A 12023-nucleotide genomic window follows, 5' to 3' on the forward strand; every position below is an offset into this window, starting at 1 on the left:
TTCAGGTTATAGTTATTGAACATCACCCAGATTTCAGTAGGAGAGGCCCTTATGCAGGTATTTAATTGACAAGGTCTTCAGTCCAGCTCTTGTCATTGTTTTTTTCTTCAATAGACTTTAGCACAACCCAAACAAGGGAGAGGTGGGATGGGTGAGGCATCCTCAGGTGAATGTGATGACCATGTGACAGGGTGCACAATAGATCAACAGAGAAATAGGTAACACTGTTCTGTGAAGGGTAACACTTGCAAAGCCAGCAGTGCCTTAAGGGCTGGGGGTAGGAGATGCACAGTGTACAAAACATTAGGAACACCATCCTAATATTAAATTGCACCCCCTTTTGCCCTCAGTTAGTCGGAGCATGAACTCTACAAGGTGTGACTGAATTATTCACTGACTCACTCTCTCTCTCTCTCTCTCTCTCTCACTCACTCACTCACTCACTCACTCACTCACTCACTCACTCACTCACTCACTCACTCACTCACTCACTCACTCACTCACTCACTCACTCACTCACTCACTCACCCCCTCACTCACACTACTTTCTTGTGTTGTACAACACACTCCCTCCTCAGCCCAGTCACCTCACTCAAAAGTTAATATTTACTTCAGCCTTTACGTTATATACTGTATATATACTGCAACTTTATCTCCTGTTCTGACTTTAAACAGCGTGGTAGCGTCCCCAATTATGTCGTAAAACCTTTGCACCCACACTCCGATTAGATGTTCTGTCTAATATATCTATCTCTCTTCTCTGTGTACCTGAGCTACTCTCTGGATATCTGGACCAGCCATGGTGGTGTGTCTGACTGGGCTATGGAGGTATCGGAATTACCTGGTCATATTCCTCACCCCACTGTTGATTCTACCTCTACCCATAATAGTTGGGGGACCGGTAAGAGTGTGTGTGTGTGTGTTTGTTTGTGTATAACTGAGGCTTTGATGTGTTTGTTTTAACCCTGTTGAAAGTTCAGAAGTTATTCTTAGTTGAGGATAAAGTTCTGAAGCATTTCAAGCCCTGGTCGTACACAAATTGAATGCCGAAATTCCTAGACAACTCTGTGTGTTTATTAAAGCTTCACTGAATATTTTGGTTACACGTCTGTATGACATTTCCATTGTTTTTGCACCATTTGTAATTATTTCCCAATATCCAGGAATCTACTGTAGACTGGTAATTTAGTGTGTGTAGATAGGAGCTTCAGCAGCCATGCACATTACAGGTTGAGTACCCTGTGAGTTACGGTTGTCCTCCAGGACAATAAATCATCATGAATGAAAGACTTGCGTTACAGGCATTTTATAGTTCTTCATCTTTTATCATCAATGGCTTACCGTGTGTCATAAAATATATTTGTTTCTCCAAAATCCAAGCCCGTTTTTCCCCTTTAAGAATGTATTTGATTAACTTCATGTATCAACATATATATATTAAAGGGGCAATCTGCAGTTCAAACAACTACAAAGGTTCACCCGTCACCGATTCAAACTTTTGGTAAAAGCTGAGGGATGGGGCTGGGGAAATATAACCACTCTCAAATTCATAGACAGAGCTATGGATGCAAGGACTGACCACCCATCGTATAAAAATGATAGTTTTAACCATATTTTGAGACTATACAGAGTGTGTTAACATTACATTGTTTACAAACATTGGAGTTAAACAAGCTCATATTTTGGGTTCTGATAGAGTATGACAGTTGAACTAAGCTCATTAAGCAATATAAGTTATATTCTTCAAGAATTATTGTTATTTACTAAGCATTGTAAGAACAACTGTAACTGAAACTAACTTATTGAATAGATGTATTGAATTGCATACAATAAGATATCTTTATGTTCTAAAATAGTTATACTACTTGTCAGTGCTTTGATGCTGTTGGCTGTTGTCTCAGATGATTGTTCACTGAGAACAAAATGGTCCTGAGAGAGGAATGACTGTGTGTTGTATGCGTTTGTACGTGTGTCCTACAACAACAGTTGTTGTATGCTACCTACCACAACAGCCCTCTCACAGTCCGTGTGTGTGTGTGTGTGCGTGTGTGTACAGGAGGCTAGTTGTGGCTATGTGATCATCCTGACGGCCCTGTACTGGTGTACAGAGTGTATGCCCCTGGCTGTGACCGGTCTGCTGCCTGTCATCCTCTTCCCTATGATGGGCATTATGGAGTCAAGCGAGGTACCAACACCACTATCCTCTCCCCTCTCTATTCAACCACCTTCATACCCAATGACTGGTTCTTACCCACCCACAAGACTCAGCAATGGAGAAAACAAGATTCTGTTTTATGATCAGAATAAACAGGTCAACAGTTGACTAAAATGTGAAATGTAAATCTTGGTTTAGTAGATACAGTGTTGAGGACGTATGAATAAAGCACCTACACTACGGTTCAAAAGTTTGGGGTCGCTTAGTAATTTCCTTGTTTGTTTTTTTGTCAATTAAAATAACATCAAATTGACCAGAAATACAGTGTAGACATTGTTAATGTTATAAATGACTGGTTTTTAATGGCATATCTAGATAGGCGTACAGAGTCTCAACGTCCACAGTGACTCCGGGATGCATTGAGTTGCAAAGAAAAAGCCATATCTCAGACTGGCCAATAAAAATAAAAGATTAAGATAGGCAAAAAAACACAGACACTGGATAGAGGAACTCTGCCTAGAAGGCCAGCATCCCGGCGTTGCCTCTTCACTGTTGATATTGAGACTGGTGTTTTGCGGGTACTATTTAATGAAGCTGCCAGTTGAGGACTTGTGAGGCGTCTGTTTCTCAAACTAAATACCCTAATGTACTTGTGCTCTTACTCAGTTGTGCACCGGGGCCTCCCACTCCTCTTTCTATTCAGGTTAGAGCCAGTTTGCGCTGTTCTGTGAAGGGAGTAGTACACGGCGTTGTACGAGATCTTCAGTTTCTTGGCAATTTCTCACATGGAATAGCCTTCATTTCTCAGAACAAGAATAGACTGACGAGTTTCAGAAGTTCTTTGTTTCTAGTCATTTTGAACCTGTAATCAAACCCACAAATGCTGATGCTCCAGATACTCAACTAGTCTAAAGAAGGCCAGGTTTATTTCTTCTTTAATCAGGACAACAGTTTTCAGCTGTGCTAACATAACTGCAAAAGGGTTTTCTAATGATCAATTAGTCTTTTAAAATTAGAAACTTGGATTAGCTAACACAACGTGCCATTGAAACACAGGAGTGATGGTGGCTGATAATGGGCCTATGTACGCCTATGTTGATATTCCATTAAAAGTCCAGCTACAATAGTCATTTACAAAATTAGCAATATCTACACTATATTTCTGATGAATTTGATGTTATTTTAATGGACAAAAAATGTGCTTTTCTTTCAAAAACAAGGACATTTCTAAGTGACCCCAAACTTTTGAACAGTAGTGTAAGTAATGTTGATAAAGTCCTTACTGTTGATCCCATGTTTAGTATATTATGGTATTTCTAAGCAGAACCTGTCTCAGGCCAGTACAGTCATTAAGAACCCCCCTGTCTGTCTCTCATCCAGGTGTGTACCCAGTACATGAAGGACTCTAACATGCTGTTCGTCGGAGGGCTGTTGATGGCTACAGCTATGGAACACTGGAACCTTCACAAACGCATCGCCCTCAGAGTACTGCTCCTAGTAGGGGTGAAGCCTGCCCTGTAAGAGACCTGTTTTAATTATCCTATTACAGAGATGTTTGGGCTAGTATTCTGATAGCCTAATGTTGAATTATCTGTTTCCTTTTTAAATGGTCTCTCTCTCCCCTTCCTGTCTCTCCAGTCTGATGATGGGCTTCATGGGCACCACAGCCTTCCTGTCCATGTGGATCGGTAACACAGCCTCCACTGCCATGATGCTGCCCATCTCTAATGCTGTGCTGAAGCAGCTATGTGACACTGAGGCCCAGGCAGAGGAGAGGGAGATGGACCTGATCTCCCTCAGGGGGGCCGGGCCCGGGACTGGGATACCTAAGGGCCAGGACAACCAAGCCTTTGATATGGGTGACAAGGAGAACAGTATTACCATATGTGTGTGTGGGGTGGGGTGTGTGTATGTATGTATGTACAGTGGGGGAAAAAAGTACTGTATTTAGTCAGCCACCAATTGTGCAAGTTCTCCCACTTAAAAAGATGAGAGAGGCCTGTAATTTTCATCATAGGTACACTTCAACTATGACAGACAAAATGAGAAGAAAAAAATCCAGAAAATCACATTGTAGGATTTTTAATGAATTTATTTGCAAATTCTGGTGGAAAATAAGTATTTGGTCACCTACAAACAAGCAAGATTTCTGGCTCTCACAGACCTGTAACAACTTCTTTAAGAGGCTCCTCTGTCCTCCACTCGTTACCTGTATTAATGGCACCTGTTTGAACTTGTTATCAGTATAAAAGACACCTGTCCACAACCTCAAACAGTCACACTCCAAACTCCACTATGGCCAAGACCAAAGAGCTGTCAAAGGACACCAGAAACAAAATTGTAGACCTGCACCAGGCTGGGAAGACTGAATCTGCAATAGGTAAGCAGCTTGGTTTGAAGAAATCAACTGTGGGAGCAATTATTAAGACATGGAAGACATACAAGACCACTGATAATCTCCCTCGATCTGGGGCTCCACGCAAGATCTCACCCCGTGGGGTCAAAATGATCACAAGAACGGTGAGCAAAAATCCCAGAACCACACGGGGGGACCTAGTGAATGACCTGCAGAGAGCTGGGACCAAAGTAACAAAGCCTACCATCAGTAACACACTACGCCGCCAGGGACTCAAATCCTGCAGTGCCAGATGTGTCCCCCTGCTTAAGCCAGTACATGTCCAGGCCCGTCTGAAGTTTGCTAGAGAGCATTTGGATGATCCAGAAGAATATTGAGAGAATGTCATATGGTCAGATGAAACCAAAATTGAACTTTTTGGTAAAAACTCAACTCGTCGTGTTTGGAGGACAAAGAATGCTGAGTTGCATCCAAAGAACATCATACCTACTGTGAAGCATGGGGGTGGAAACATCATGCTTTGGGGCTGTTTTTCTGCAAAGGGACCAGGACGACTGATCCGTGTAAAGGAAAGAATGAATGGGGCCATGTATCGTGAGATTTTGAGTGAAAACCTCCTTCAATCAGCAAGGGAATTGAAGATGAAACGTGGCTGGGTCTTTCAGCATGACAATGATCCCAAACACACCACCCGGGCAACGAAGGAGTGGCTTCGTAAGAAGCATTTCAAGGTCCTGGAGTGGTCTAGCCAGTCTCCAGATCTCAACCCCATAGAAAATCTTTGGAGGGAGTTGAAAGTCCATGTTGCCCAGCAACAGCCCCAAAACATCACTGCTCCAGAGGAGATCTGCATGGAGGAATGGGCCAAAATACCAGCAACAGTGTGTGAAAACCTTGTGAAGACTTACAGAAAACGTTTGACCTCTGTCATTGCCAACAAAGGGTATATAACAAAGTTATATAAACTTTTGTTATTGATCAAATACTTATTTTCCACCATAATTTGCAAATAAATTCATTAAAAATCCTACAATGTGATTTTCTGGATTTTTTTTCTTCTCATTTTGTCTGTCATAGTTGAAGTGTACCTATGATGAAAATTACAGGCCTCTCTCATCTTTTTAAGTGACAGAACTTGCACAATTGGTGGCTGACTAAATACTTTTTTGCCCCACTGTATGTGTGTGTGTGTGTGTTGAGAATAATTTGTTTTGTGTCCATTAGCCTCGACACCATCTGTTCCAAGTTTCTCAAGCCATTCTCAAACTAAAATACAGCCTGGTACCACTAGACTATGTGTCCATAAGTTCGCCATGAGCTTTCACAATCACAAGCTGATTCACATCTTTCTGTTTTTGTAATAAATTATATCTCCCTTATTTGGCAGATGATGCATGTACTACCGAATGTACAAAGGATGTCAAGCCCATGAAGAATGGAATTCAGTTAGGTAAGTAGAATAGAGTGTGTATTCTCTCAACATCAGTGTTCTTCAGTCATGGTCCTTGAAACCCACAGGGTGGACAGGCTTTTGTTCCAGCCAAGGACTAACACACCTCATTCACACCTGTTGTGGATTCCCTGAAACACCTTTCTGTCAATTGTTTTATCATTCATCTTAGTAGAGGAACACAAGTAAGTAAGAGATATTGATAAGCTTATTCAGGATGTGACCTTATTGATTTTGTCTGTTCAAGACAAGATTGTTTCGACTTCTCTCATCTGGCTAAGATGGAATACAACTGACTCAGACATATTGTACATCATATTCTATATCATCCCTGTTTCAGACTCCCTGAAAACAACAGGTGGAAAATATTTGCCCTAATCCCTTAGTTACCCTTAGGAAAACTTCTGACAGACTGACCTCTAACCCCTGAACATTCTGTTTGGCTGACACATGGTTCTCTCCCTCCAGAGCCCGAGTCAGAGGTGGAGGAGAGTCCGGAGGCGAGGGAGAGGAGGCTAAAGAGGGAGGCTAAGTACCTGAAACTGGATAAAGGCATGAGTCTCAGTGTGTGTTACGCTGCCAGCATCGGAGGAACAGCCACCCTCACCGGCACCGCCCCGAACCTCATCCTCAAAGGACAGGTCGACGAGTATGTTTATATGTCTGTTTATAAAGGCTTACTATGTATGCGTATTATTACAAGTAAATACAGTATGATACCCATCTGAGTAGCTGTCATTAAAGGGTTATTGTGTGTGGATACAGTATTGCACACGGGTTTAGCAACTGTTCTTCTCTGGGAAAACTGCAGTGCCCAGTGTACTTTGTTTACAGCAGCTAAAGCACAAGGCTGGATACACTGACTGTACAGTAGTTCCTTGGCTTGGGAGTTAGCTAACATCGCTGTCACTTCCTCGATAGATTTAGAATTCCCTGCACATTCCCGTTCAATGCAGCATTTTTTGGTGGGTGCACCGCCCGGCGGCCATGTTAGGTGTACCTACAGTACAGTACCATTTGGAATGTTCATGTAACTGATGCTAGTTCTAATTCTATCATTCTATCATTCTTTCCCCACAGACTGTTCCCAGGAAATGGAGACATCATCAACTTTGCCAGCTGGTTTGGTTTCTCCTTCCCCAACATGGTTCTGATGCTGATCATCTCCTGGCTGTGGCTGCAGTTTATGTACCTGGGCTGCAAGTGAGTCCTTCTTTCCTGTTATGTTTTACCTCCAGTCAATAACATCCATAACACTGTCTCTTGGCAGGAAGCCGAAGCAATGTGATTATGTGCCTGCAATCCATGTTGAAAGAGGACATATTCACGAACATATCCAATCATCAAAATGCAATATAAGAAGCATAGTAAAACAATAGAAGGTAATGGTTTGTGGTCATATATCACTTACGTAGATATCCATTTATGTTAGACATTGACCTACAGACAAAGTAGATAAAAGCCTATATTAGACCCAGCGTCCTATACAGTACTGTAAAGAGATCAATTTGGCCCATTCACCCACAGCATGAAGAAGTTGTTTGGCTGTGGAATGAATAAAGATGGTGACAAGGAGGCGTACGGGGTGATAAAGAATGAGTATAAGAAGCTGGGCAGTGTGTCCTTCGCTGAGGGCTGCATCCTGGTGCTGTTTGTCCTGCTGGTCCTGCTCTGGTTCACCAGAGAACCAGGCTTCATGCCCGGCTGGGCCGCTGTGCTCTTCAACAAGGACAAACCGTGAGTGATTGATATGAGTATGTCCTGTGTTGTAACTCCCTGTGGTTCTGCCTGGTTATCTCGCTTTTTTTTTATCTGATAGCTTTCTACAGTGTTTCCCAGTCTTTGCTCTTTGTAAGCAACAAATACAGCTATACACATAATATATACATAAACTGTAATTACACTGTACGTGTCTATGTAATTACCATATTAATACATAGGGACACGTTGAGTGGGACTGAGAGACATTGTTTATATGTAGATGTATATGTCCCAGGTATGTCACTGATGGCACAGTGGCCATGCTGATGTCAACGCTGTTCTTTGTGATCCCATCCCAACTACCCAGATGTGGCGGGTACTCTGAGGATGGTATGTGTGTGTGTGTGTGTGTGTGTGTGTGTGTGTGTGTGTGTGTGTGTGTGTGTGTGTGTGTGTGTGTGTGTGTGTGTGTGTGTGTGTGTGTGTGTGTGTGTGTGTGTGTGTGTGTGTGTGTGTTTTTTGTCAATATATCTTTGAGTGGTGAGTACATTAAGACCCGATCACTGGACACTTCAATAAATGGATCACTAGTCACTTTAAACAATGCCACTCTGAATAATGCCACTTTAATCATGTCTACGCATCTTACATTACTCATACCACATGTATATACTGTATTGAGACCCAATCACTGGACACTTTAATAAATGGATCACTAGTCATGTTAAATAATGGCACTTTAATAATGTTTACATATCTTACATTACTCATATCACATGTATATACTGTATTTTATTTATAATGTTTACATATCTTACATTACTCATATCACATGTATATACTGTATTTTACACCATCTACAGCACCTTGACTATGTCGCTCTGCCATCGCTCATCCATATATTTATATGTACATATTCTCATTCACCACTTTAGATGTGTGTGTATTAGGTAGTTGTTGGGAAATGTTTGATTATTTGTTAGATATTACTGCAGTGTTGGAACTAGAAGCACAAGCATTTCGCTACACTCGCATTAACATCTGCTAACCATGTGTATGTGACCACATTTTTTAAATTTGATTTGACATGGGTGTGTTTACGAGTGTGCGATTGAGAGAGACGGTGTGTGTGTCTGCCTTTCTGTGATACTATTGTATAGAGCGGCCTTTCTTAAAGTATGGGTTGGACATGTTAATGGTGAGTCGTGACATTATTTTTTGGGGGGACGGCGTCTCAACTTACTGTTGAGTAAGTCTCAGTCGGCTGCTCAACTTACTCATTGTAAAATACACAATGTGCAGTTTTGACATTTGGTTGTGCACCATCAGTTTTCCTCTAGTTATGTCAGTCATTGGCAGTCACTCAATTAGCCATGTCAGCTAACATTTTTTAGATTGGTAAGTTAGTCTAGCCAGCTATCTAAACTTGTAGTAGTCATGGCCGAATAGCGACCGGGCACGCAGGGCACATGCCCAGGGATCCTGACCTCCGTCCCCATTGATTTTGTTAGCCACTCTCAATCAGATATCATATTAACATGGCAAAATGTGTAGAATTGTAGGGAATTAAATTTAAAACTAAAATGCTTCTCTCCTCCAGGAGGGGGCCTCTAAAATATTTTTGCCCGCGTGCTGGGAGGTCCCCCAAAATAGAGCATGTTTTTAGGAGCTTGGGTCGCAGGAATTTCTAATTTGGGTACCAGGCTGAAAAAGTTTAAGAACCCCTGGTATAGAAATGCAATCTTGCTGACTCAGTGCTTTGTAATTGTCCTGATAGCACTCTCACTTCTCAGGGCTCACACACGCTCGCGCACACACACAAACACACACACACACACACACACACACACACACACACACACACACACACACACACACACACACACACACACACACACACACACACACACACACACACACACACACACACACACACACACACACACACACACACACACACACACACACACACACACACACACACACACACACACACACACACACACACACACTCCAAGAAACATCAGAGGGAGCTGCATCGTGATAGCACTAGCCTCAAGGTCAGCCCAACATGGCTCTACTCTCTGTTCTGACCCTGAAATAAATTACTTTCAAATCAATAAATGACTGATGGACACTTATAAATACATATCTCCTTTTCTCCCTCTGGAACCTAAGCTGAGTTTAGTGTTCTTACTCCTGATAAGTGACAAGGTCCAGCTGCAAAACGCAGGGCTCCAGTAATTCAGCACCTACCTCTAAACGGAGGGCTCCAGTAATTCAGCACCTACCTCTAAACGGAGGGCTCCAGTAATTCAGCACCTACCTCTAAACGGAGGACTCCAGTAATTCAGCACCAACCTCTAAACGGAGGGCTCCAGTAATTCAGCACCTACCTCTAAACGGAGGGCTCCAGTAATTCAGCACCAACCTCTAAACGGAGGACTCCAGTAATTCAGCACCTACCTCTAAACGGAGGGCTCCAGTAATTCAGCACCTACCTCTAAACGGAGGGCTCCAGTAATTCAGCACCTACCTCTAAACGGAGGGCTTCAGTAATTCAGCACCTACCTCTAAACGGAGGGCTCCAGTAATTCAGCACCTACCTCTAAACGGAGGGCTCCAGTAATTCAGCACCTACCTCTAAACGGAGGGCTTCAGTAATTCAGCACCTACCTCTAAACGGAGGGCTCCAGTAATTCAGCACCTACCTCTAAACGGAGGGCTTCAGTAATTCAGTACCTCTAAACCATACTACCAAGTTCCTGCAGGAGTGCCTAGAATCGAGGCTATAAGGACCGTGATTGTAAACCTTGTGTCATTGTCCAGTGTATGCCTTGTCCCTGTAGGAAAGCCCTTGAAGGCCCCTCCCACCCTGCTCAATTGGGACGTGGTCCATAAGAAGATGCCTTGGAACATTCTCCTGCTAGTGGGAGGAGGCTTCGCTCTGGCCCGGGGCAGCGAGGTACCGTCAGTCTGTTGTTAGGTCGGTCGGTCTGAATTGGTCTGTGTGTCTGTCTGTGTTATATTTTTTGTAACAACAATTATGACAACTGTGGTTATGCTTTTATCCGTGTGAAGACGTCTGGTCTGTCTCAGTGGCTAGGAGAAAGTCTGGCCCCCCTGCAGTCCATCCCTCCCGTTGCCATCTCTTTCCTCCTGTCTCTACTCATCGCCACTTTCACTGAGTGCTCCAGCAACGTAGCTACTACCACATTGTTCCTGCCTATACTGGCCTCTATGGTAAGAGCAGAGAGAATCCCTTACAAATTCGCATACCCACACCCAGGCAACACACATGGTAACACAGATGTTCACTTAGAAAACCTGGATCAATGATTTTAAGTGGTGCTAGATTTAGTTTGGAGTTTGTCATTTTGGGACTATTCCATTGGTTCCATTTTACCGGGAAAACTAAATCAAGCACAGGTAAGTGACATATGACATGTGTACACTAAATACACTAAATGTTCATTTCACCCCTTTGACCCATGTGTGACCCTGTCTGTCTGTTCCCAGGCCGTAGCCATTAAGCTCCACCCGCTGTACGTCATGCTGCCCTGCACCATCTGTGCCTCGCTGGCCTTTATGTTGCCGGTGGCCACACCCCCTAACGCCATCGCCTTCTCCTATGGCAACCTCAAAGTCATGGACATGGTACGACCTACAACCCTTCACCCCTCACCTCGAACCTCTCGTCATACAGTACTTTGTATTGGATCCAAACTGAATTGTTATTTTTCACTTCATGATTTCAGTCTGGTCATCTCTTCATTGTAAAAAACACTTTGTGATAATTACTGATATAAAAAGGGCTTTATTCTGTAAATAAATGTGATTGATTGATTGAGTCATTGAAACCAGTAGTGAAACGGAGCAATTCAGTTTGGATGCAGACTAGTAGAATACATGGTTGTGAAACATTCTGTCTGTGACCCATGTTTTTCACTGCACTGACAACAGGCGAAGGCTGGATTCGTGCTGAACATTATTGGTGTCATCACCATCAACATCGCCCTGAACACCTGGGGAACAGCTATGTTCAATCTCAACACCTTCCCTGACTGGGCCAATGTTACCACCATACCCACCCCCTGATCTAGAGACACCAGAGAGGAAGGAAGGAAGGAGGGAAGGAGGAGGAGGAGGAAGAGAGTGGAGGGATGGGAAGAGGGGAGAGATGATGTATGTACACCTCTATCTGGGGCAGGCTGTAAACAGAAGACAGTGCTGATGGTCAACCTACTCAGGGTGATCTAAAGCTGCTACTGTATACACACTCCATATAACAACACACACAGTATCTGTTTAGGTTGGACTGGTACTCCTCCTCCACTCTGTCAAAGTTTTGATTGTTTTGA

The 12023-nt window shown here is 43.1% G+C and overlaps 1 protein-coding gene across 1 annotated transcript; it reads left to right on the forward strand.

The window, feature by feature from the left end:
* The first annotated feature begins 799 nt into the window (after positions 1 to 799).
* On the forward strand, positions 800 to 11760 carry LOC139385706 (solute carrier family 13 member 2-like). The gene is made up of 13 exons (XM_071130982.1): positions 800 to 901; positions 2057 to 2185; positions 3536 to 3672; positions 3794 to 4014; positions 5899 to 5961; positions 6430 to 6610; positions 7042 to 7164; positions 7489 to 7698; positions 7958 to 8052; positions 10512 to 10627; positions 10744 to 10905; positions 11182 to 11319; positions 11626 to 11760. The coding sequence occupies exons 1-13, from the start codon at positions 800 to 802 to the stop codon at positions 11758 to 11760; spliced, it is 1812 nt and encodes a 603-aa protein (XP_070987083.1).
* The last annotated feature ends 263 nt before the right edge of the window (positions 11761 to 12023 follow it).

Source organism: Oncorhynchus clarkii, chromosome 27, assembly GCF_045791955.1.
Source record: "Oncorhynchus clarkii lewisi isolate Uvic-CL-2024 chromosome 27, UVic_Ocla_1.0, whole genome shotgun sequence".
NCBI lineage: Eukaryota > Metazoa > Chordata > Actinopteri > Salmoniformes > Salmonidae > Oncorhynchus > Oncorhynchus clarkii.